We start from the raw sequence: 27,843 nt of genomic DNA, 5'->3' as shown, positions 1-27,843 counted from the left end.
ACATAATACCACATTTCTATCTAATTTCATCCTTCGCAATCTATGACTATTTTTTTTCAGGAGTGTAAAACAAAGAAAAAGCGATCAACCGACTTCTGTTCCGATCATCATGTGACGTCATTACTACACCGGAAGTGCAATAAATCTTTTTGAATCTTTTTTCATTTGCAGGAAAAGATGACACTAGCAAAGCTAACCATTTCAAGAAACCTTCAAAACTTGGTACCAGTTTCTTTATATTAACAAAAGTTGTATTGTGGTGAGTGTATTTATCAGACTTTAAAGATGGAAAATAAATTAATAAATAGCATTATTCCCCAAATCAATGCAAATGTAGCATGCAGGCAGAGATAGTCTTTTTGGTGCATGGCTATTACAGCACAAGTACATATACGTGTCTATTCTTGTAATCAGAAAATATTTTATTAAAAGTTAGTTGAACATCATAGACCCTTTTCAAGTTGTGTAGAAGTATATTATTACCATGTATATATATCATGCTGGAGTGTGCTGAATTCGTACCATAACTCTCCACACTTCGGCTTTATTTATATATATTATAACCATAACCTGTAGTAATGTTAAACATGCTCTTATTTCCCGATGCGCGTTGTGCAATAAACACTTATCCCTGCTATTGATGCATTCTATCTAGTCCATATTGACACACTTTAACGTAATTACTCAGCATGTCGAACAGATATTGGATTTAATACACAGGTAGACGTTGAAACTCGTTGGCTCGTAATCCGTACTTTTATAAACAATTATCGTATTTGGCCGAAATTCATTTGTGAATGTTTAATTCTTTATATACTGTACTATTCTTAAGTCAAATTAACCTTCAATTGATTATATTTGTTCATTTATCTTAATCTTGAATATATCTAGAAATTTCTTATGTTTAAAGAAGGAAGGGGGAGATTAAGAAATACGATCTTCCAGTGGTGAATTGACATGCATGGTTAAACATTTTGATCGGAAAGACTTTTTTTCACAAAAGGTGGTTGAACAATAGAGTGGCCACTTAATAAAATCAGGAATTAATTGCAATTGGAGTAAAGGACAAATAAAAGTAATTTCCAAAATTATCCTATTATATGAAAATTCCTTAAATTAGTTCAAAGATATTTTCCTCATGTTGATCAAAGATTAGTATTTCAGTAGCTGCCGACATTTTGTTACTTGCAATTTTACAACATGAATTATTATGAATTATTCTTCAATCAAGCCATAATATCATAATAGAAAAAAGAAACTTTCATCGGGTGTCGTAATCTGAACAAAAAAAAAAAAGATTCATTAATGTACAATAAAACGAATCTTAAGATTAAGATAGAAAGAAAATAAACTTTAAGTTTTATTATTTAAAAAAAAAATCAATAGAATTCTTCTTTGTATGAACGTGTGAAACCGTCTGAAAATGTAGAATCGCAGTATACTTAAGTTTTATGTACATTTATAGGTAAAGCAGAAGTAATAATTTTTGTAAAGACAGTCTGAAAAGGTAGACCTGTATTTTACTTATATACTATACATATATACGTTCATAGATACGGTTGTAAAATGTAGTACTAATTTTTGTTAAGCGTTATAAATCATGCAGCTGACGGCAAGACAGTATGCAGAGTTGTATCAAAAATCCCGTTTACACTCTAAACTCCAATAAAAAGAAAATCAAACCTACTGCTTACATGGCGAGAGATCGACAATTCCTTATATACATATAAAATTAGTAAAAGATGCGATCGTGGGCGCCAGGATATCTACAACACGATTAAAGAATCATTTCATCATCTCGGATACCGCGCCGAACTAATGCGACAAATCGGTCTTTTATATCAGCGCTGAGCCGCTATAGGGTTAGGACTGGGACGATAGTCGAACGTTATTAAATAGAGTCCTAATAATCATGTGCGCGTCAAATATTTAAAAACAGACCATACAACATAAAGACGCCAGCAAAGAAAAACTCGGTGTATGGCGAAGTTAGAGCGGAAAATAAATGTCTTCATTTATCTTTGAAAAATTCGGTTTGGGTATTGGGTTTGGACCTCCCTAGGCGGCGGGTGATCACGTGACCACCGATGATTGGCTCGTCAGAATTTCAATTATCACAACATTACCAGAAAAGTAGCAGGCCTGTGTAATATATATATATGTATTTATTCCAAAAACGGATTTAGTGTTGTTTAACTCCAGAATATAAGGCTGAAAGTGACGAACAATTGACTTGAAGCCGATTTTATTTTTTTTGTTGCAGTGAATTTTATTTCCTCAGTTTCCCCCTGTTCTATATAGGAGATGAGTGACGTTTTACGCGTAGAATTTAAAACTGACTGTAACTTTTTTGTTTAGATAACATGTGGAAAGGTTTGCTGGTGTCTACTACAATTATTTTTTGTGGAATAATTTCTACAGGTAAGATTTCAGACTTTTTTTTCAATACCGGGTCTTCAAATTTCAAAAGATGTTATCGGCTCCAGTAATGATCAGATTGAATTTAAAGCGTTTGCTCAAAGTGAAAGGATTCTTTCTTTACAAGAAGTTTAACCGACAAGCGATATCTATTGCATGATTCTATCAAGCATTGTTAAGCCAGCAAAGTCGATCGCTTTATCAGGCTGTGTTTTTGGATATAATCATCATTTGAAATCGAATAGCCTAGATTTTATTCGGATGGCATGCTAGTTATAAGATAAGTGATGTCAGAAGATGAATTCATCTGCCTTAACCATCTCTTCCCTTGATATTTGAGAAGTCCTCGTTTTGATAGTAAACAAGGGCTCAAAGGGAAAAAAATCAAACATCTGCTTTATAAGATCAATATTACATCTAGAAATATGATATGCGGTATATCTTAAATTATGAATGAATGAAACTGCTATGGTGAAGCAATGTAAAATGTATGCATAATGTATTCTTGCAAATTGAGCATTAGATAAATGAAGATTTTCTGTGAAAATATTTTTTATTTAAAAATTGTAAAACAGAAACTGTCATTAATATATAATCATGATGAGTGTTAGTTAAACTATTGACGGGTAATTTTGAAAAAGGGTCTTCTTTTCGAGACTTGTTTTAATTTGAATTGTTTAAATTTCTGGCAAGATGCTATCTTAATGCAACGACGGGACAATAATGTCTCTGTATGACTATCAACATCTTGTTGTTAAATTGCTATAGACAAATTTCTAAATTTTATTTTATTTTTAAAAAATCCATGTTAAATGTATTGACAAAGAAAACAAAAACAACAATTTTTGCACTCCCCAAAACACTTACACAAGAATGTATTTCAAATGGATGCAATGCGTAAAAGGGGATAAAGGGGAGAGGTTAGTTTAGGAAAGAAAAGTGTCTTTAACAAAAAAGCTGTTATTTAGTACATTATGGCGCTACTGTCGTGTCTGTTAGGGAGACATCATTCTATCACCGGGGTCGGCCGTGTTTTTTCGGTAATTAGTCGATCAGAAGATCGTCTGTGGGTTTTGAGGACTCCACTTACGGACGCTTTCCTCAGTGTATTACTTTTGTCTGACGACAATTTAGCTTGTCAATCGATCATTATAGGCAATTTATCGGCTCCAAAAGCCAAATTTATTTATTCCGGACTTATGAGAACAACATTCCTACTAATAGTTTAAATTAAGGACATGGTATTTTGAGAAATTATTTTTTTTTCTTCTTTCATACGAGTTTAATTGTTTTTACGGAATCTTTGTACGAAACGTGATCGGATGTCGTTAAATTATTTCATTCACGATAAAGGGAGTTACTTAATCAAATATGCATGTTCGTGGGAAAAAAAAATTACTCAATAAACCAAACCTTTGCTTCTTTATTTCAATTTTTTTTCAAAATTGACCCGTAATGAATTCGATGACAAAAACAATGTTCAAACCGTTTATAATTAGACGAAATCTCAAAATTCCGTAAACTGACTTAAGGAAATGGCCTTCTTCGTACCGACTTTCTGATTTCTGATAAATGGATTGCCTGCCAGAGCAGAAAACCATTTCGTAGTCGCCAGCGATTCTATAAAAAACATAAATGTAGATACTTTCATCACATTAACACTATCTTTAGCTTTAATTGTACAATTTTCTTGAAGGCATCGGATTCTTTATTGCCTTTTATGACTTTTCCGATAAAGGTAGAAGCTAGAGTTTCACGATGATATATGTATATGTAGAGGTTTACTTGAACTTGGTTGATAAATCATCTTACAATCCCACCTGATACGGTACCCAGGGTAGGACAGCTTTTCCATGGTCGTACAGGTTGTAAAACAGGTATTTTTGCAATTTTTTGTATCGAATTAGAATATCAAATTTTGAAGGCAAATACAACAAGGGAAGCCGCTGCAATGCCGCTTAATGTCTGAATGAACTAAATTTGGAATTAGTCTTCTTCTCTTTTTTTTATGTAATTAATTATAAACAACAAAATTCCATAGATTTTAATCTCCTATTGTTAATCTCATTTTGATATAGATACACAACCAGTGGAACAAATAAACGCCAAGTCATTATCTCCTCAGTCCAGACGGATGGGGGGTTTTAATTGATTTATAATCGTATTCAATATTATCTAGTGGCAGTCTCAACAGGTAAACATTATCACCCCCCTAATAAGCCCGTTTACCTGCTTATAAAATAATCACAGAGCATGCCATGAAATGTCATGTTAATGCGATAAACCCATACTCGCGATGTTATCGATCAGGGCTCAACCCAACATCTCGCTCAAAGCGCGCCCTCGTGCCCAGCAGACGAGAAGAAATTCACACCTGACGACGTTTCCCTGGAGTCGCGTGCTTCCAATCGTCTGCCAAACCTTTTGAAATTGTCGTATTTTGTCCGCCATCCCTATCACAAGTCCATGGCCCTCACTGTCTCGAGTAGGGGACCGACCGTAATCAAGGGATGATTGTTCCCTAGACAGATTACATACACACGAAACAAAACCTTTTAATTTACTCGGATTTAATTCTCCCAACTCTCCCATACTTATAGGCCAGGCCCTGTCTCAATTTGACGTTAAAACTTACGTTTTTTATCAGTTCCGGCATCTGCCAACATAAGTCTAGAACAATTACAAAATATTTTAATACATTATCTAAACAATGCAAACAATATAAAAAAAATGAAAGGATCAACCAAATGACTAGCCTTCTTATTTATATTAAAAAAATGAAAGATCATATCTATCTGCGCAGGCATCTAGAAGGCGACGCTTACCTTTCATTTAGAAACGATAGACAATAAAATAAGGCTGGTCTTTTGCCTTCGATTGGCGCGATAACAAATTCTTTTGTTTAAGATAAGTTTATTACAAGACAGGGTTTGTCAGTCTATCTGATCAGTGAATGCAACGGGTCATTGCCGAGCCAGCTTGTTTTTCTAATAAAAATTTAAAAAAATATTTTGCTTTTTGACTCGTAAATTTCCTAGGTCAGTACTGGTTGAATAGAAAATATTTAAATCCTTTCAATGATGTAACGTTTTTCATTTTCAAAAAAGTTAAATATCGAGACGTCCCACCCTATTGAATCAGTTTATATTAAATACATATTTGTAATTCTATATCTCAGATACAATCAGTTATGACAAGGAAAATTAATTATTCTTCAGATTGATTTTCAATTTTGTTGAATAAAAGATTCTTTTAAATTCTACATTTCATCACAGCTATGTAAGTTGAAACTTGTGTTTCGGAGGAACTTGCTGATCAATTTACAGAGATTAACTTTTACGAAGATACAAATCGACTTTTTGTTTGGTAATATAATAGGAGTAAAAGCGTTTGCATTACTGGTGGGGCTTTTGGGCGGTACCAACACAGATTAGTATCTAGCGCGACCTGGGGGAAAACGCCCCTCTATTTCACGTTCCACCCATTTCACATTTCATATTTCCTAAAAAGTAAAAGAAACCACAGTTTTCGAATTCTCCTTATTCATAGATTTCTACATTTTTTGTATCGGTGCAAGCGACCTCTATTTCTGTTAGCGGAAGGTGGCGAAGTGCGTTGGAGTAAGACTTCTTCGTCTACGACGTAAACTTCACACATTGTAGCATATTATTACTCCACAATTTTTTTATTTCAAGCCCTTTGTTGTGTTAAGACAGCGACTAACAGTCGACAAACACGGTGTACAAAGTTCAGAAGTTTGTGTAAATGCTTTCTGCCATTGCACTGATTGATCGTTCAAATTCTCGTCTGCTCTCACGCAGAGAGATTTGGGCACTGCTGGCGCCCCCACGCGCCGATCCGTTCAAATGTACGACGATTATTTTTAAATTTACAAAATCAATTATAAAATGTTCCTGTTGGAAATGACAGGCATCAAGAGCTTTGGGTAATTGATCTTCTCCGAAGTCAGCGAAGGAATTTAAAAAGGAACATCAATTTGCAATCCAACACTTTAAAAGCCCGCCATTGTAATTTCCAAAGGGAATACACAATTATGTAAATGAAAAAAGAAAAAAATGATAATTCGTCATGCAAATTTATTTCCGACAAAAGTTATTTATTTGAAAGTTTTTTAATCATGAAAAAAAAAATGTTTTTGTAGAGGCCAAGTGCACACTTGACAACATTAATTTTTATCCCGAGGGAGCTTATTGGAACCCGGTCCAAGACACCCAAAAGATCGGCGCGGGCTGTGTCAACTGTACCTGTTTAAACGTAAGTTTCCTTCAGACGAACAGTCAATTTTATACTCAACTGACTTCATTCAAACGACAATTGGCCCGCGCGTCTGCGCCATTATCCTCTATTTGGCGGGAAGTCGCCTCGTGTCGTCGTGAAATCGTGAGAAAGTCTGCTTCTTCCCGGTGTTTGTTTGAGCGGCTTTTTCTTCTCACAAAGAGACAGGGGATTATGACACAAATTTGTGATTTAGAAAACAAACACTTTTTATCACATATATAAAATGTCATAATTAAATTTGGCGATATGAAAAAGTCGAACGTCTGCATAAGAAGAATGGGTTGAAAGTAAAATGAAAAACAAAAAATATTATGTGACTTTCTATGTAGAGAAAACATAAAAGTTATTTCCCAAAACAAGAATTTCTTTCATTTTCTGTTAATCAATTTTCTTTCTTGCATATGAGAAAACTAATGTAATTGAAATCTACATTTCGTCTATATTCAATTAATAATTATGTACAGTACAATAAATATTATATTACACACATACAGGTCTCTATAGAATTACCGCATATTTCACAATCTGCACTTCATTTAATGTATTATACTGTTATAGTTAAAAGAATAACTCATTTCAAAAACATTGTTATTAAACTTTTCAATTAATTAAATGCTAACTTGGAAAAAATTAATTTGACGTTTTTTCTCTATGAAAAAAGGATGTTATCAAATAGAAATTAACCAATATTTTTTTTTTTATCTCTTACAGAAAACAATTAGTTGTAGTAAACAAGACTGTCCAATATTAGACTGTGAAGTGCCTCGATATCCCGTGGGAGCTTGTTGTCCCGTCTGCGAAGGTATCATTCTCTCTCTCTCCTCTCTCTCTCTCTCTCTCTCTCTCTCTCTCTCTCTCTCGTTCACCTATCTTCTACATGCACATACATAAACTTGATGTTGTGGGGCGACAGCTGATTAGTATTGCTGGCCTGAGATCCCGCACTATTTTCACCTAGATCTAACAAACATCATTCCTACAGTGGCCCCGGTAGATGAAGGGGAGGCGGGGGACAAGGACCGGAAGTGTGAGTTTGAGGGGCGGATCTACGAACACAACCAGTTCTTCTCTAACAACAACACCCACATAACACCCACCCGCTCCAACCAGTGCGTTAACTGTATATGTCAGGTACATCATCTGAACTCTCTTTACGAAAATCTTTGAATTATGCTCTTTATGAAAATTAATAGTCGTGTCACATGCACCTTTCGTTATCTATTTTTCCCATTTAATATATTAAAAAACATTTTTTACCTAATTATATATTATAAAGTAAGGGATATATTTTTTTTTCATTATTACGCAGCGAGGAAAATATTTACGGTCAGGTGCCCATGAGAGCTTTGTTTAATCCGAACATTTATTTTTAGTCCGGACAAATCTACTGCTATCTGAAGACGTGTGACATCACTCCCGGATGCAGCAAGTTTTACCAGTCTCCAGACACCTGTTGTCCAATTTGTGTCGGTATGTATTTTTCAGACGATATAGAATTTTATCATTTTAAAACAAAAATAAAAACCCCAAAAAATCCAGATTCCTGACCAAAATTTAAATTATGAATAGTGGATTTTAAAGTGAATCCTGAGACTTCTTAGTAGTCCAATATGGTTTGACTTTCTATCTCTAGATAGCAAAACAAAAGGAAAAAATCTACAAAAAAAGAAACCGGAAGGTACGTTTTGTAGTTTTCTGTTATTAGTGTAGCCCAAATAGTGTTTCTGGGTGTTTGGTCTTTCTTTTGTTTCCTCTTCATTGGGACCCCCAAAACTAACTTCAGTTGTAAAAGATGTGCTTCACATTTGAATAAAAAGAAATCATATATTGTAGAAAAGATTGCTTGCATTTTAGCATAGGTATTTACATGTATGTATTTACATGTAAAATGAAATTCATTTTTTTTTAAATCCGAGATTTTTTATTACTGGTATTTCAAAGGGTAATTTTACGGTTGTTTTTTTTTCAAAACTAGACGTAGAATTGTAGATTGTAGTTTAATTAAATTTTGAATGAACATAAAATGATATTTTTCGTATATATTGATATATTTCAAATATTTATTATTTATTATTCCCTTGATTTACTATTAACAAGTCTTTATGAAATTAAGTCTCTATATCACGGCTAACTTTTATAGTATAATATTGCTCGAATGTATCCAGTTATCATATATTTACATGCATATGTTTTCATTAAAAAGCATCTCTGACATTGCTTGATTTTTTTTCATATGAAATGATGATTAGCTCTCATTCCAAATCTTTAGATCAATAAAAATTGACTTTCAAAAAAAAAATAACTTTCTGCGTTCGGTTATATCGAGGTCAGTTTAAAGTACAGCCCAATTCATGTATTAGTAGTGCTTTACCAATTTACGTATCCTCGTATGTACTTAGGATATAATCTGGAACGGCGTAAAACCTCTTTGTGATTTTGAGAGTTGTCACGTGACTCTGGCATCTGGCTTCTTGAGTGATTAATTCATTATTGGGCCTAAGAAATCATGGCCGCCGAGTGCTTTGTTAAATTCGCAATATTGATATTAGGAGTTTGTACTCTGTCCGTATCTGCAGATCTTGAAATCCAGGAAGGTAAGATAGTTGATTAAAGTATTCACGTACAAATCTAGAATTATTCTTGGCTTTTTCAAAGGCGTATTTGGCGGCTGAGTTTTGTATCTTTTGGCGCTTTTCTCATTGACCCAGTCATTATATTCCTTGAGTAGGATGTTTGAGCTTAGCATTAAACCACTCCAAATTTCAAGGATAAGATTTATGAATAATCCTTAGTCCAATAGCGATTGATTCTACCTAATATCTTAATATATACAATATTTTTCATGAAGACGAGACTTTAGATATTCAGTGGGCAATTGGAAAACATTATCACTAGGATTTGCTCTTTTAGAGCCATATGTCGATATTGGCACTGTATATACATAAGCAGTAACCCCTGCATGTGCCAAAGTCAATCTTTTGTTAAACGTGCAAGATTTTGGCTTTACATGCAAGATCACGGTCATGGTTTTTGGTTGCTGTTCCATATTTAGAATTTCTTCGATTTTTTTTTTGGTCACCTTATATACATGTAACTATTGATTGTAAAGTCAATTGATTTCCGCTGTTTGAAGAAGACAGCCGTAATTAAACAGACAACTCAAAACGTAAGCGGATCGATTTCAGTTTAAAATATACAACTATTCTTTCCCCACCGTAGTAAAAAATTATAAGTAATGGTCAAACATTAATATTTTAATCCCCTTCCGCGAGATTTTAAATGACATTTTAAATGGCATTATTAATATTGCGAAAAATCTAATCAGTCTAAAGTATAACACCGCAAATTTTCCTGGGATATTAATCATATAGAATGTTTAATTTTTAAGTTTCTTTGAAAAAAAATTGTACAACTACTTCAAGGCTACATATATTTACTAGATAAGTATTTTATATTGATCCTAAAAACGACAAGAAAATAGTGACATACTTCACGGGATACTGAATGCAAACTGTTCCAAAACGTCAATTATGATACCTAAAATGAATTCAACTTTTAATTTTAATTAATTTATGTTTGAATACGGTATTTTGGACCAACTGTTTACCACCCCACCTCTGATATTTATAACTGTAGCAATTTGCTTTTACAGATTGTACAGATGGTTATGGAAAGCTGAAAGCAAACTCCACATCGTGGCACCCGTATGTTGCAGAAAAAATTGACAATTGTATCACCTGTACTTGCCTGGTAGGTGCTTACTTTTATCTTCGTAGCAAACTCATCCAAAATGAACTTGGTATTTTATTGTAAAGAAATGTACCAGGCCCCGCTGTCACCACCATTTTGAAAATTACTTGACGCACTTCCAAACTGATTTCCTCAAAATTCATTTGCATAATTTTTCGTAAAATGTTATATTTGAGGCTGTAAATTTTATGAGGAAAGTTAAAGACGATGCCATTGATTTCTGATGTAGAATTTGTCTGTCCACTTCATATATAATTAGGACATTATTTATATATTTATCTATTTAATTGACAGAATGGCGCAGTTACATGTGAGAGACTGAAAGGAAAATGCGAAAAAACAAAAGATGACAACGAGGACAGTAAGAAAAACAGAAAAAAGACCAAGAAGAAAAAGAAGAAAGGTCTCTGTAAAAAGAAAAGTAGGAAGAATAGAAAAAATAAGAAGAAAAACAGAAAGACACCTAGAAATGGGCGAAGCAAGAGAAAAGGTGAGGAATGTTGCGTTTGGTGCAGTGATCGACTAGCTTGTTTTGTAGAATACCAAAGGTTTCTCTAGTTTCAGCAGAAAACGATAGTTAGATTTTGATTACAAATTTATCAAAAAGCTGTTGATTAATTCCAGGTAAAAGGAGAAGGAAAAACAAAAGGAGACAAAGAAAAAGAAAAAAGAACTGTGTCAAAGTTCAGCACAATGTGACAATGTCTGACAAACTGTGCCCAGCTCTTCCGGCGCTCTCGTCGCCGCCAGATGGCGCTCTGTCGTGTCATTATAATAATTTATGCTTACCAGCAAAGACTGAGTATATCATTTACCGGAAGCAGATATCCAACGGAAGTAATGGTGATGGTACTTTAATTATAGCATTTGATCATGTGAAAACCCAGACGGTGGAAATATGGACATATGTCATCAACAAAGGTAACTATGTTCGAACTTTGTCTTTTGGTTTTTTTTTTTTTTTTACCATAGTATTGCAAAGACAAATAGGTGGATGGAATTTCATGAGTACAGAGCCTCAACCACCAACCATTCTTTTCCACTCCTCTTTGTCTTTTGGTAGTTGGTGGATGATGTTCTAGCTATTATAATGTCTGATAAGTACAGTACTTTGTTTTTTAAAAATAATGTAGCCTGTGAATGTGAAATGTGATGTCTAAAATGTAAAAGTGATATTATGCGTTTTTGTCCTTATGTCCCAAAGTTGATTTGTCTAAAACGCAAAATAGTCTTTTAGTCCTTGGTATGCTACAGTTATTCACCCTTAGGAAAAAAAGGGTAATGGTTTAATGGTGAATGTTTTGACTTCCAGATAAGATCAAGGAGAGACAGGAGTTGGCCAAGTGCCCGTCCCCCTCCCTCAGAGCCCAGCTTAAGACCCCGGACGCCATTTTGGGCGCCGCCAGTGCAAGTAAGTGTCACTGTATCGCTGTAGAGACGTTTCCATATGGATTAATTTTTTTCCATAAAGAAATGATTAACGCTAAAAAAAAAAACCGAAATTTATAAGCAAGAACTTCCACCAGCTTTAATGTTTAATGACAACATACAATTATGCATTTTGTAAATATAGGCTGCGTTTTCAAAAGTACTCGCTTTCAAATCAATCGATAAGCTACCAACTTAATAAGCAGTAAAACAAAAGAGAAGGAATTGAGAAATTGTTCGATATACTAGTAAATGGTTATAGTTTATAAGTGTTACCGGTTGAGCTTCATTCCATGGTATGGAAAAAGATTTTGTCGTATTAAGTTATTTTGTAAAACCAGCCATGGTTGGTTAACTAGCAAAATGTGTGAAGTTCAGTTCTCCTCTAGTTTAATTATTCAGTGACAAAAATCTACATGTATTTTTCAAAGCTTGATTGTCTTTTATGGACATTCATTGATATTTTCGACTTGTTTCGTATAAATCATAACGAAACCAAAACTGACAAATATATCTTTAGTTTGCTTTCTTTTGATAGAGTCGGTAAAAGACTTCCAAAGAAAATTACGAAGGGGACTGAAAGGCTGTGAGCAGAAAAAGAAGGGATGCCGCTTACGGACAGTGCGCAGACACGTGATCTGTTTTGAACTTGAAGAGATTGATGTTCCAAAGTGTCAAAACTAAACAAAACCAAATCGAAAACACAAACTATGATTTAAAGGTCAAGTGATAAGCAGAGCATGCGCATGAACTCCGAATTGTGGATTGTACAAAACCACGTGACATGTGATATGAAGAGGGTGTTGATTGTACACTTGTTTACCTTAATGACTTGTGCCGTTATTGCTTGTTAATTTAAAATCTGTTAAAGGTCGGGTAAATGACACTATTATAGTTTCTGTGGAAATGTTTCGCTGTTATGTTTTCTACTTTGCATATTTCATGTTGATCATTGTATCAAACCTCCATTTGTAATCATTGGTTATTCATGACATTAAATTAATGATGCCAATTCCAAAGCCGGTCTTGATACTTTTAGTTAATGGCTTGTACAGGTAGTATCTACAGAAGTTTATCTCTACAGAAGTTTATCTATATGAAGAGGAAGCTTCTTGTTTGAACTCAGCGCAGCTTGCCCTTGGGATTTGTAGTTTAATACACTTCTAACAAGTTACCACGAGATTTGACCTCACACATATACACACACACACACACACACACACACTTTCTTTGGAATACGTTAAAAATGTATACATTTGTGCATGAAGTGAAGTCAACACAAACATGTTGTTTAGATTTGTTAGTGGTCTATTACAATAACTTAGTACACTATCTCATAGTAGGAGGCCTTGAATCTAGATGTATTACTACTAGTATTACATTAATCCTTTAATTCGATTAATTTTTTTCATCAACTACAGATATTTGCAAAAGAAATCATAAATCTGCGCATTCAAAGGAAATTTTGGGGGTATATTTTGTTTCACCATGTCCGTCTGTCTCTAGACGCAACTTTGTCCCCCCCATGAGAATTTTTTACGACTGCATGGAACAGTCTGAAAATTTGTACATATGTTGAACACCATCTGAAGATGTGCACCTGCAATGTTTTTTGAAGATCAGACAAGATTTAATGATTTTATGACAGTTTTCATTTTCCTCATTCTATATATTGTACACTGATGTTGAAAAGTAAGGGAGGTAATCCTTACAAATTTTATTAGTTAATTAATAGTTTTAAAACACTTTAAAATATATTTATATAAATACATCCAGATTGAGATTTTTTTGTCTTTATTTCTTAACTAAATTTATTTTTTATAAGTATTCTATAAACTGACAATGCAAAATTTTTGTTTGCCAATGATAAATTTATAAGAGCTAATAAGAACATCAAAGACAAGTGTGGCAGAATTCATTTATCTCAAGGGGGCCATTATCTGAGCCATAGTTAAGATGGTGCATGTGTTTAAGGAAAATTAATAATCGTGACCCTATAGGGCATTAATTTAAATAAAATTCAAAACTACAGATATGATTGTAGTGTTTTGGCAATTTTGAAATTGTTTGTAATTTTAAATTTTATTTTTTATTTTTTTTTTTTACATATTTTTACAAAGTATGGTAATTATGGTTCTGTCTTGGGAGTTTAATAAATTTAACAAGCTCATCAAAGAAAATCATAGTCCTATGGGATCAATTTTCTGATATGGAGTTGCATTGTACCAAAGGAGAAAGGGAGGAAAATTTGAAACAACTAATTGCATCTGTCAAGACTCTTATTAGAAAGATATTCAAAGTTTTATCAACAGAAGAGCATAGCTTGGCTACCGGTATTTCCATTTACTGCAAAGAGAGGGGTTATTGTCATTTTGTTGGTTTTTCTTTAAAACAATTAAATTAAAAAAAACATTATCAGATATATAAATTTGTAAGTGTATTACTGTTACACATATGTATTTTGATTTTAATTTTTCTTTGTTATAACTAATCTTCTTCTTTTTTTTACAATTCTAGAATTCTTTTTATTTAATATATGTTGCAAACCTTTATTATTCAATTCAGTTATTTGTCCAATTTGAAATTAGCCTTGCGGGGTATTAGTCCCATAGGACAGTTCTAGTTTGATATAAATTTTATAAAATAAATCAATATAAATACAAATTAATTTACGTACTAACCGAAGTTGCAAATACATGTACATGTATTTTTGAAACATACATGTATATTAAAATTAACACGTGAATATATACTGGTACAAGAATCTAATGTTGATGATTAAAACTGTTTTAGAGTTTCTTGCGCAGATGCCAAGGACGTGAATAATTTCGTTGTTTAAAATCTCTCGATATGTATATAAATTTTACTCACTCTGCAATAGGTGTATATGTACATGTGTTATATGAAGATTATTAAGATTAAGATTTCTAAACTTCTTTTTAACAATAACAAATTGTTAAGATTATTTATGTAGTTTAAGTAGTTTAATTTGTGTAGTCCGAAAACTCTCCAATTTTAATTTAACTATATCAATCTGGACTTTTTTTCTCATCAAAGTTAAGCAGAAAATTAATGAAAAGTCTTAGTATGCAGACAGTAAATCAAAACAAGGACTACAAAATCTTGGATATCATAAAAGTAGAGAGCACATTCGTGGCAAAATTCGGTTTAAATCAAAGGTGTTTTTAGCTCACCTGAGCTGAAAGCTTAAGTGAGCTTTTCTGATCACTTTTTGTCCGGTGTCCGTCTGTCTGTCCGTCCGTCCGTCTGTCTATAAACTTTTTACATTTTCGACTTCTCCTGAACTACTGGGCCAATTTCAACCAAACTTGGCACAAAGCATCATTGAGTAAAGGGGATTCTAGTTTGTTAAAATAAAGGGCCACGCCCTCCTTTAAGAGTAAATAACTAGGATTTATTGAAAATTTGGTGATACTAGTAATTCAGAGAAGCTGAAACTTGTGTGGAAGCATCCTCAGATAGTGTAAATTTAAGTTTGTTCAAATCATGGTCCCCGAAGGTAAGGTAGGGCAACAAAGGGGGGTGGGGGCAAAATTTTACAGGAATATATCGAGTTAATTTTTAAAACTCTTCTTCTCAAACACCATTTGGCTAGAAAAGCTGAAACTTGTGTGGAAGCATCCACAGATACTGTAGATTCAAGTTTGTTCAAATCATGGTGGGGCCACAATTGGGTGGGGGGGGGGGGAGTCAAAGTTTTACATAGGAATATCACAGGTGCTTGTGGACAGATATAAAGGTTTGTTAATATATTTGAAAGCAACTGGTTTTATGTCAATTTTGTTCTTTAAAGATTATTTTACGAAGCTGTAAATATTTACGACTTTGTCGTAAGTTCTTTTGTAAAATGCAGCCCGGATATTAGAAATACCTATCATTAAAAAATACATACCGAAACTTCATCTCGAGTGCAACACAATATTATCTCGAACGGCTCTTGTTTATTTTAAGAGTTATCACGCGCCTTGGCTTCTCCATTCGGCAAAAGCAATGGCTGCCGAAGGGTTAATAAAATACGTAACATTGATCTTAGGAGTTTTTACTTTGTACGTATCTGCAAAAAACCAAGGAGGTAAGAGACAGAAATTTTGAATTATTTCAGGTTTTCACTTAGAAAATAAGAGCTAGTCTTGGTGTTGTATCTCTTGTCAAATATATACATGTCTATAGATGGCCCAGCTATAGTACAACATTTTCCTTTCACTAAGCGGTGTTGCATTTTATAGGGCAAAGTTTATAGTTACACCTGAAAAGATATAGATAAGAAACTTGCATATCTATGAGAAATACAATGTACGTATATTAGATTCATCTGCTTCTTGCTAAATCCAGTTGTAATATATTTTGATAGACTATAGCAATGTTTGCGGGGGCTGTCATACCGTTATAACCCCCGTGTGTGCATTTGGTTACTATTTTTACATGTTAGTCAGAATTTAAAATATCTTGCGCCTCTCAGTGAAAAATTTCAGCTCCTCAGTGTTCAGCTGGAAAGTTTATGGTTCAAGGTCACTGCCATTCAGTGAGTGTATATATACCAAACATATTCATTTTTTTTTTTCTGCAAAACAACAGATAAATCATTGACGAGAAACGATTTGGTTCTTGAAACCGAAAGGAAATTGCTATAGATAATACCAGAAAGTTATACATGCATAACTTGATTTCCGATACAGCACAATTTGTGCAAGACGTTGCTTTAGATATAATGTATGTGAGGTTTTGAATAATTTTTACACGAAACATCACATGACAATATCTGAAGTTAGAAATCTACAGATGAATGATAGCCTATGATATGTGTTACCGTAGCAAACGATAGTTTCTGCTTTGATCTCACAGATTGCAGGGATGGTTACGGAAACTTGGTGAAGAATGCCACATCGTATAACCCGTATGTTATCGACAAAACTGACCCGTGTGTAGAATGTACCTGTTTGGTAGGTGTACATCGACATCACTTGCATGAGCGAACTCTAGCTCATTCTAAAAAAAATCTATTCATTCTCATTTTTTTTCACTAACAAAATCATATTTGAATGACAGAACGGCGCTATCACATGTGCGAAAAGACCGGAAGAAGAATGCGAAAAGCCGAAAAATCTTTGTGGAAAAAAGAAAGGCAGATCGCGTAAACGTAAAAAGAGGAAAAGAAAAAGGAAAACTAAAAAGACAGCTAGAAAGGGGCGTACCAGAAGAAGAGGTAAAACTAAAGGTAGGAGTGTTGGATAGCAGTTATGTACAATATATCTATCATGGTCTTTCTCTCTCCAGATTCAGTTTTCAAGACTCGATGATAAAGACCGTCTTTTAAAATTTTTCTACACTAAAATATCAAATGTTTGATAAGCATTTTGCTTTTAAATGACAGTTATGTACATGTAAAGTACTAACACGGATATAGTGAAATTGCATGTCATTTTTACATCTTTTAAAACGATTGCTTCCAATCATTATTTTCCTAAGCTATACATTTTCTCTGTTGAGGCTAGATGATCAACAGATTAACCATCAGATCTACCATAAATTTTCAGAAATGATTTTTTACTATAAACTTTTATTTGGTTAGGAAAAAATCCATATATTTACGCTTTTGACATTTGAATATTTTCTTATACATTGCATCTATATACATGTATATATAGAGCTTTTCTTTAGGAGATCAATAAGTAGCATAAAAATGGTTCCGGCCATCCAGCATCTTTTTTTATGCATATTTATGTTTGAATTAGATTGCAGACAAAGTAAAAATTAAAATAATTAAGCTTTTGTTTGATTTTAGGTAAAAGGAGAAAGAAAAACAGGAGGAAAGAAAGAAAACGATCAATGAAATGCCGCAGTGTTAAAGTTTCCCACAATGTGACAATGTCTGACAAACTGTGTCCAGCTATTCCCGCGCTTTCTTTGCCGCCAGATGGCGCTCTGTCGTGTCATTATAATAATTTATGCTTACCTAGAGGGACCGAGTACATCGTTTACAGGAAGCAGATATCCCATGGAAAAGATACTGATGACAACACTTTGATAATAGCATTTGATCATTTAAAAACTGAGATGGTTGAAATTTGGACATATCTCATTAACAAAGGTAAATAAACCATTAACTGAGATGGTTGAGATTTGGACATATCTCATTAACAAAGGTAAATAAACCATTAACTGAGATGGTTGAGATTTGGACATATCTCATTAACAATAAACCATTATGCTTCTTGATGAAAAGTGTCAACCTGATTCCATAATTTCTATTAATAGTCTGTTCCCGTCGCTTTTTGAAGAATTTTAAATATAGAATACATATAAATGTAAAAGGAGAGAAATCGAAGTCCGGCGATACAAGGGAAAATCCTAGATTTCTTCATAGACATTTCATTTATTTTAACCTGGAGAAATAGATTGGAACGAAAATTGATTTCTTACGGAGATTTACAAAGGGAAATATTCACATCTTTTTTTTCCATCTGAAAGTTGTTGGAACACCTTGCACAATTTTTTAACGTTATCATCTTTGTTATTTTGGTTGTGGATTAACATGTAAAGCGGTAAAAAGGGCGTTTCAAAACTGAAAATCCGGACTTTTTTCACGTGCTTTTTCAAAAATTAAATCTTTTTTTAACGTAGTTTAGACATACCTGTTTTAATGATTATCGGAAGATTAAGCAAACAGTGGTAAAAGCAGAAACTTCGCAAAGCGTATAGAATCAAACTTCGATCAAGAACTTTCATTTTCTCAAAATCATACTTATATACTAAATGTGTTCAAAAGGAACACGATTTTACCTAAATTGACAAAGAGATGTATACACTGTAGCATACTGTTATAAGTTGACAATCTTCATTGCACGTATAAACGTTTTAATTAAAATCTTGAAGAAAGTTTGCAAAAATAAATGAAAATGTTGCATTGAAAAAAAATATAAAGAATATTAATATTTGAGTGAAATTAATGTCCATATAAACATGTTTTTGTTTTGCGTCATATTTGGTATAGATAGTTTAGTTACATGTACATCGGTCATAATTACGTATCGTTGCTCAGGTGATCGCTGTGGCCCACAGGCCTCTTGTTTTAATTTGGTGAATGTCTTCACTTCCAGAAAAGATAAAGGAGAGACAGGTACTGGCCAAGTGTCCGTCCCCTTCCCTCAGAGCCCAGCTTAAGACCCCGGACGCCATTTTGGGCGCCGCCAGTTCAAGTAGGTGACACAGGGCAGGCGCTATTGACAATATTCACTTGGTATAATGCCGCAATTATCAATGACGAACTCATAAATCCTTATAAAGTTTTTTTTAAAAATCTTACGAATATATTTATGAACATATGTTCTGTTCAGAAAATGCCCTTGCTTTTCTATATACCGGTGTACTGGTATATAGGAATTTTCATTACTGTTCAGTAAAGCTATGGAAGTTTTATCGTAGCGTTGTGTAGTCTATTATAATGATTTCTTTTTTATTTATGCAATCACAATAAAACTCAAAAGGAAAATTCACATCATAAAAAAAAATAATACGCGCAGAACATAAATATCGTTAGTTAATAATTTCTTGAAATCAAAGCACATTGAAGGCAATTTATATTGAACAACTTTTAACCAGAGGAGTTTCATGCCAGCCTTATTTCTTTTTAATCATGATAGAGTCAGTAAAGGATTTCCAAAGAAAATTACGAAGGGGACTGAAAGACTGCGAGAAGAAAAAGAAGGGATGCCGCTTAAGAACGGTGCGCAAACACTTGGTCTGTTTTGAACTCGAAGAGATTCCAAAGACAAAACTGCTGAGAAACTGTAAGAGTTGAAAGAACATGTGATGGGCAGAGTTCAGAATTACGGGATGTCATATGAAGATGGTTGGATACAGTTGATGCTGGTTGACTGAGGCTATTGTTTACGTTATTGAATTGTTCTGTTTTCTTTTTCTTTTTTATAAAACTATTTAAATTCTATAGTCTGTCCCATGTTATTGCTTCCATCACTTTTTGATGATTTTTAATAAAAATACACATACCTGTGAAAGAAATGCTGTTGAAATCGATAAAAGGGAATATATCCAAGATATCTTCATTGACAAATAATCATTTTTCACTCATAAAAGTTCACAGGAACCAAAACAAATTTCTTACGGAGATTTATAATGGGAAATGTTTACATATTTTTTTCCATTCGGAAGTACTCAGGACACCTCGCTCCATTTTTCAACGTAACCATCCGGGCTTATTAATGGCTGATGCAATGCAAAATCCCCGTAGACTATTTATTTTGGGATGTGTATTGAAACCTGAAGCGGCAGAGGTGACGTTTTAAAACAGATTATCTGGATATTTTTCATATTAGTGGATAAACGTAATTTGAACTCAAAGGTATTTATGATTATCGAAATATCAAGCGAAAAGTGGTGGAAGCAAAATCTCGGGACAGAGTATAAGATGAAATCGACAATATAACAAGATCGATGATGCTAAACCAACTACGCTTAATGACATGCGAAGAACGTAGACGCTCTTTATTTATCTGGGGTTCTCTGTGGGTGAAATATTTCGCTTTTAGGTCATTTCAGTTGCAAAATAATTGGTACATTAAAATTTTGCGATTCAAAGAATTCATATAACATTGTTATAGATCGTTTTGAATTATTTGAAGAACAAAACTTTAATGTAACAAATTATCAATTAAAAACTCGCAAAAATTGAAATAGGAAAAAAAATCTCACAAACAAAAAATAAAGATGAATTTTGCTAGGAGTACATTAGTCAAGGTATGGTGTTTTGGGAATTTGCAAAATAACAGAATTTATCTATTAAAAAAACTTATGGAAAAAAGATACAACCCCTTCCCTCATAAGATTAGGAATAGAAAGATATATACAAAATACATTATGGAGAAAATCTCTCTCTCTCTCTCTCTCTCTCATTCTCTCTCTCTCTCTCTCTCTCTCTCTCTCTCTCTCTCTCTCTCTCTCTCTCTCTCTCTCTCTCTTACTATTGTTCTTTCTCCATCTCATCCGATTTATTTAGCATTTTGCCTTCAGTGAAATATTCAAAATATTGAGTTTTTAAAACTTGATTTATGACCATGTTGAGTGTTTATTTTTTCATTTCTTTATTCAATGCATTGCTGGATTTTGACAATTTAAAGGCTATTTTGAGAATAGAAATTGTAGATCGCAGTTGTTTTGGAATAAATTTTTATCAATAATTTGACAATAAAGGTTAAAAAAATTTTGCAAAGAAAAAAAGTCATGAAAAGCCATCTGAACCACTTACCCGTCTAGCTTCATTTGCATTTTGGGTTAAGAGTGCATAAAATTAGGACCTAGAGGCTTGATGAATAAACAATACTCTAAAATGTTTAAAATGGTAAAACCAAAATATTCCTTTTAGGTAGTTAATTAGTGTCGTATACACGCGATGTACTCTTATTTGGCTCAAAGGTACATTTATGAGGATGGCAGAAAACTAAAAAAAATATATTGAAACCTTGTTTGATCAAAATCTGATTTGTAAAAAAAAAAGAAATTAAGAATGCTTGATAAAATGTCGGAATATTGTATTTTGACGTCATGTTGAGAAAAAATAAAAAAATTTTTAAAGATAGATTTCAGTTTTTGTCATATCAGATCGAAAAGCTAGGTTTTGCGTAGAATATATTATATATGCATATTGTCATTTATTATTTCACTCGATTAGCAGACCTTTTTTTAAATTTCAAATGAACAGAGGACATTAAAAACCATAACAATCGAAAGTTCTTGGGGCTTGTCAGCAGAGCAAAGAAAAAGTTAATGAAACGAAAGATAACTCCAATTAATAGCCATGAAAGAAGGATCTTGCCCTTGACATAAAGATACAAGTAAAAATAATTCATATTTTCAGAAATGGTTTAATTTTTTTAAATGCGTGTTTGACTCTTCCTGACATCTTTTTTAAGATACTGTATCACTGACTAACAACTAGGTCGTCAATATAAAGAAAGGCCGGGGGGAGGGTCAATTGAAGTACAACAGTAAATCACACATGTTGTTTACGTTCGTTCTTCAAAAATGAAATATTTCAGAAAAAAGACACTTTAACGATCCTTGAAATGAAAAATTAGTGTAGCTTAAAGCAATATGAACTGTATCATTTAGAATTTTGTTTTGCTGCAAAAACCTGCTGGTATGATAAGTCTGCATATAGCTTAAACTTTAATGTTAGATAAGACTTGAAAAAACATTATTTTTTTGTCAGAAGAAAGATTTCTCTTCTAAGGAATATATAGCAGATCAATTTTGTACAGGACGACAATAATTCAAATTTGATCCAATTTAGGCTTCTCAACGGCTTTTCCCACAAAAATATTGCAAACAGAAATTTAAAAATCATGATATTTTTTGTCATATTAGTAGAAAATAACATTTTCGTAAAAAAAAAATTTCAACATGAAAATTGCAGCTCATATTGCTTTAAAGTCTATGGACCATTAGACTGAAGCATGCGCTTTTTAATGATCACGTAACTGATTTGATAACTGTAATAAATTAGAATGTTTCAAGAAAAACAAAACAAAACAAAACAAAAACCCACAAAAACACACATGGCCAAGACAAAACAAAAATTAAAAGGAGTACAATATTTGCAGCTTTGCTTAAACATAAAAACGCTAAACAATGGGACACATCAGCAAAAACGCATTGTACTTGAATATTAAAAGTATGTTGTACAAATATTATTATACACAAATATTAAAGCGTCGACCGCTATTGATGCATTCCTCTCTCTCTCTATATATATACAGTCGTGGGATCGTTGAATTTCACAAGAGGTCGTCATAACTTTAGGCTGTAACGTTGAAATATTTCCATAACAAACTTATTCTGATTGCATAGTCCTCTGATAGTTAGACTGATGTGGATATACTCACAAAATATATATAATATGAAATGATGTTTAAATCAAATGACGATGATGAAAAAAATACCCCCCCCCCCCCAAAAAAAAAAAAATCAATAGATAAAAATCTGATTCTTTATAGAAATAATTGCCTTGAGCAAATTTATTGCACATGCTATCGTGTTGTTCATTAGTTGTTCATTAGCCAGATTGCCCTTCTTATACCATCTACATCATGTTCAAATTATGCACGTGAAACGCGCGTGTTTCTCTATCCGATGATCTTCATTTTTCAGCTACAATTTTATCTAGGTTACAACCTCTTGAAATGTAGTAATGGCTTAGATTAAGGTAGTAGTATTCATTGAAGAAGAAAAATCCAATTTCTTCCGCCGAGTGCTCCAGTTTGTAAGGATAGGACCCCATGCTAGGAAAAGCCTTAATGGAGTACTGTACCTCACCTTCGATCTTCAACTCGTCGAATGGTGAATTAAACTACATGTATAAGTTTAATCACTTGTCTAAAAAAAAAACAACCCGGATGTACACTCTTAGTAGGCAAGGCAGGAGTATACATGTTAAAGTTAAAAAATTAATACATTACTGAAGAAGTTGAAAAAGTTTAAGTTTAGTCCATTCGTCGTGAGGCAGGTACATAAGTACTACATTGTAGTAATTGTAAATGTTATGAACATTCTTTTAATATTTATTTGTCAATTCACATACATGTACAATAAGAATAACCGGTTTTTTTTCTTCATAGTCGTAATAAATTGTTTTTCTTCTTTCTTTTTAAACTATTCTAGTACAGTTTATACTTTTATCAAGAAATTATTCCAGTTTGTTTTATATAGTCTACATGCGTATATCGACTTATGGATAAAAACCAAAAGTCGTTTGTTTCTGTTACATCATTTACATGTGAAAAAGGGTAAAAAAAAGTGAGGAAACCAAAAACTAAATTTACCATACTTCAAATCCCCTACCCTTTTTTCCTTTTCTTTTTCTTTGGGGGGGGGGGTGTCTAAAATTTTTGAAGTACCTCTTTTCAAGATCATTTGTGGACTATCTCGGAATTTGGGGCTGGAACAGTTACTGCTTGACATGTATTTAGGAAAATTGTCTTTTGTATAAACACGTGGGCCCCACCCACCTGTCTTTTGTCTAAAAACGTGGGCCCCACCCACCCCTGGACCCCTACATGTTACTTCTTGTCAGTAGGTCCCCTTTTCTTAAGACTTTCACGTGGTTTTAGATAGTCTATCTTATGTGTATACATTGTATTATCTATAGCAAAATACAGAGTTTATATCAATTTGAATTCCAATTGAATTTCAACTGCCAAATATCGTGTCAGATCGTGTCAAATGGTGACAATTTGCATTTTTTGTTACTAACATAGTCCCGCTAAGTAGGCATGGACTAAAATGCGAAAAAGCGATAACAATTAATGACTTAGAATACTTTAAGTACTATTGTACCGCGTACGTAAATCCTAAAGCTCACAGGTGTTTGTTGGCAAAAGGATAGAAAGGTAAAAAGGTCGCAACCCGTTCAATTGCATAACTTTCAATTGTATGAATATTCTTAAGTTCAAAATTTTCACCCAACGCGTATTTGAAAAAAAAAATGGACTTAAGAAATTTATTAAGAACCATCCATGTAAAATACAATAGAACCTTCATTAAAAATTACCTATCAATTTATTTTTTTCATAGTTTTTTCTAGTTCTTTTCCCTTTATATAGCTACAGAAAATTGTTTTTAAAAAAACTAACCTAAAAAGAATGGGTAATCAATCAATAGATGTATGTATTATGATTATAATAATTAATATGTATCCACAATAAACCGTAGAATGCTGCAAAACACCTGTGTAACGAAAATGCCATTTATGAAAATATCATATTATTTGTCACGATGCTACAATTGTAATCATTTGTAAAGGTAATGCCTTTGATTATTTGTCACGAAGCTGTAACTGTAATCATTTGTAAACTTAAGGCAATCCTACAGCTGTAATCATTTTTGCTCACCTGAGTCAAAGGCTCAAGTGACCTTTGTCCGTTGTCAGTCCTTGTTGTCGTCGTCATCGTAAACGTTTCATATTTTGATCTTCATCTCCAGAACCACTTGGCCAATTTCAACCAATCTTGGCACAAAGCATTCTTGGGGGAAGGAGTTACAATTTTGTTCATATGAAGGACCAGTTCTTTTTCAAAGAAGAGATAATTAAGAAAAAGTTAAAATAGTGTTTGATCTTTAAAATATTTTTTTTCCAAGAATCACTATGCCAATTTCAACCTAACTTGGAATAAATCAGTCTTGTGGGAAAGGTTTTTAAGTTTGTTCAAATGCAAGGCCAGTTCCTCTTTGAATGGGAGATAATTTGGAAAGAGTGAAAATTGGGCTTGGGTCTTCTACTACTAAGCTACTCTTCAGTAATAACAACAACATGAGTAAAGATACGATAAGATAATTCAAAAGCCGTCTTCTCAAGAAACAAAAAGCCCGTAATCACCAAACTTAAACATTAGCCTTATGTTATTGAGAATTGAACGCGACGCCATCGGAAAAAGTCAACCAAATCGGTTCTAATAATACCTTCCAAATGAATACATTAATTGGTAAGAAATTTTAAAATCACATTTCTTTTATGCTGAAGTCAAATTAAGGTCGGAATAACAATCGTTATATGTATATTCAAACAACAACTGGTTCGTTGTTATTGATTACGAGTACAAGCGTATTGTAATTAATAACAGGGAAATAGTCTACAATGGGGAAATAATTTACATTAATTTATAAAGTTGCAAATCATATTTTCTCAAGTTAAATGTATCATTTTTGGTAGGTCAGAATATACATATAACGCGTTGAATAATTATTAAATGAATTGAATTAAACTAGAAAGAACAGTGCTGGAAAATCTTTGCTAAGAAGTCGTTGATGGTTTGTAATCAGCTCTAACAAATAGATTGACACTGTGCACTAAGATTCCACTGTTTGTAATTGACTGGATAGCAAGTATTTAATTCCTAACGTGTCCGCTAGAGTTTTGACCAATGGAAATCAGGTGAGTGATGTGGCCCCAGGGCCTATTGCTCTGGTTATTTGTAACGATGCAACAACTGTCATCATTCTTATACTAGGCTATTCCTCTATTGCAAAATCAGTAAGAGTAATACCTAATACATGTAATTGTTTGTAAGAGTAATATCACTTTATTTCATTTAACAGTTAACCAGTACCTCTGTATTTATGTGATCATAAACTACGTAGGTGTATTTTTATCATATGTTACTGTGATTTTGTTGTGATCCTTTTTAACATTTTATTTATTCTTTCGAGACAATCACGACTACTTATAATCCATACATTATCTATGCATGCATTACATAAATAATTGTTTGTAACAATTATGTTTCTGTTATTTATAAAAGTTGCGCCAAAGTGTCTGTAATTATTTACTACAGTAATGTTTATGTACCTAGCCTAACAGTAATGTCGTAATAATCCATTATGGTAAAGTCTCTGTAAATATATCTAACGCTAATTTATCCGTACATGCATTAATCTACAACGGTTATGTCAACAGTACTTTATAACGGTTTTTTAAATAATAAAACGGAAACACCTTTATAACCGTATTTATATCAGAGCATATATATAACGGTTAAACCTCTATATCCTTGGCGGTGTAATCTCTTCTGATTTCCATATAATTGTAATGCATCTGAGCCCCTCTATAACAGTAATGCCTTTGAACCTCTCTATAACAGAAATGCCTTTGAACCTCTCTTTAACAGTTAAGCCCCTGAACCCCTTTATAACGGTAATGCCTCTAAAACCCTCTATAACGGTAAAACTCCTGAACCCCTCTAAATGATAATGCCTCTGAACTCCATAATTGTAATGCCTCTGAGCCCCCCTATAACGGTAAAGCCTTTGAATCCCTCTCTAACGGCGAAGCCTCTAAACTTAATAACAGTAATGCCCCTGAACCCCCCTTAAACGGTAATGCCTTTGAACCCTCTATAACGACAATGCCTTTGAACCTCTCTATGACGGTATTGCCCCTGAACCCCTCTTTAACGGTAATGCCTCTGAACCCCTCTTTAACGGTAATGCCTCTGAAACCCTCTATAACGGTAAAGCCCTTGAACCCCTTTATAACGATAATGCCTCTGAACTCCATAATTGTAATGCCTCTGAGCCCCTCTATAACGGTAAAACCTTTGAATCCCTCTATAACGGTAATGCCTCTGTAACCCTCTGTAACGGTGAAGCCCCTGAACCCCTCTATAACGTTAATGCCTCTGAACTCCATAATTGTAATACCTATGAGCCCCTCTATATTGACGGTAAAGCCTTTGAATCCCTCTATAACGGAAAGCATCTGAACTCCTCTATAACGGTAAAGCCTCGAAACTTCGTAATTGTAAAGCCTCTGAGCCTCCTTATAACAGTAATGCCCCTGAACCCCCATTTAACGGTAATGCCCCTAAAATCCTCTATAACGGCATAGGCGTTGGAACCGGGGGGGCTAGGGGGGGGGGGGCTTAGCCCCCCACTTTTTTTGCAAAGTTATACCTAACCATTAGAAACATAGCATGATAGAGGGTTCAGCCCCCCACTTTTTCTCGCAGGAAAGATTATTGTTCCTAAAATTACCTTGAAAGTTTGAGAAGTTGGATTCAGAAGCATACTAGCCCCCCCCCCCCCCTCCCCCCACGGATTAGGAAATTCATGATTGTGAAAAAAAATTTGGGTAAGAAAGTTGGAAGTATAGGTATACTTCCCCCCCCCCCCACCCACCCCCCGGATTAGGATTTCCATGATTTTGGGAATTACTTTTTTCTCAATATTTCTGAGGATTAGTCTAGCCCCCCCCCCCCCCCCCCCACTTTCAATTTGCTTCCGACGCCAGTGAACTGTAATGCCCCTAAACTTCTTTAAATAACGGTAAAGCCCCTGAACCCCTCTATAACGGTAATGCCCCTAAACCCCACTATAACGGTAATGCCCCTAAACCCCACTATAACGGTAATGCCCCTGAAA

General features: G+C 33.7%; 2 protein-coding genes across 7 annotated transcripts; both read left to right on the top strand.

The window, feature by feature from the left end:
• The first annotated feature begins 171 nt into the window (after positions 1–171).
• LOC128181747 (chordin-like protein 2) lies at positions 172–13,678 on the top strand. Of its 5 annotated transcripts, none has more exons than XM_052850260.1 (12): positions 172–259; positions 2,359–2,421; positions 6,581–6,693; positions 7,429–7,519; positions 7,676–7,848; positions 8,091–8,187; positions 8,351–8,395; positions 10,370–10,467; positions 10,762–10,957; positions 11,092–11,388; positions 11,780–11,878; positions 12,434–13,678. In XM_052850260.1, the coding sequence occupies exons 2-12, from the start codon at positions 2,364–2,366 to the stop codon at positions 12,577–12,579; spliced, it is 1,413 nt and encodes a 470-aa protein (XP_052706220.1). In that variant the 5' UTR covers positions 172–259; positions 2,359–2,363; the 3' UTR covers positions 12,580–13,678. The 5 variants fall into 5 exon arrangements, with proteins under 5 accessions (XP_052706220.1, XP_052706221.1, XP_052706222.1 ...); XM_052850261.1 differs by lacking the exon at positions 172–259 and adding an exon at positions 1,962–2,146; XM_052850262.1 differs by lacking the exon at positions 172–259 and having other exon boundaries at positions 2,169–2,421; positions 7,700–7,848.
• A 2,180-nt stretch (positions 13,679–15,858) lies between these two features.
• On the top strand, positions 15,859–21,510 carry LOC128182411 (uncharacterized). 2 transcript variants are annotated; one of them, XM_052851027.1, is made up of 6 exons: positions 15,859–15,988; positions 16,759–16,856; positions 16,963–17,119; positions 17,699–18,004; positions 19,014–19,112; positions 19,557–21,510. In XM_052851027.1, exons 1-6 carry the CDS (start codon positions 15,907–15,909, stop codon positions 19,712–19,714), a joined length of 900 nt encoding a protein of 299 aa, XP_052706987.1. In that variant the 5' UTR covers positions 15,859–15,906; the 3' UTR covers positions 19,715–21,510. The 2 variants fall into 2 exon arrangements, with proteins under 2 accessions (XP_052706987.1, XP_052706986.1); XM_052851026.1 differs by having other exon boundaries at positions 16,963–17,131.
• The last annotated feature ends 6,333 nt before the right edge of the window (positions 21,511–27,843 follow it).

The sequence above is a fragment of the Crassostrea angulata genome, chromosome 4 (genome assembly GCF_025612915.1).
Source record: "Crassostrea angulata isolate pt1a10 chromosome 4, ASM2561291v2, whole genome shotgun sequence".
Taxonomy (NCBI): Eukaryota; Metazoa; Mollusca; class Bivalvia; order Ostreida; family Ostreidae; genus Magallana; species Magallana angulata.
Note: the sequence above shows the minus strand (reverse complement) of the source record. Positions and strands in the feature narration are given on the sequence as shown.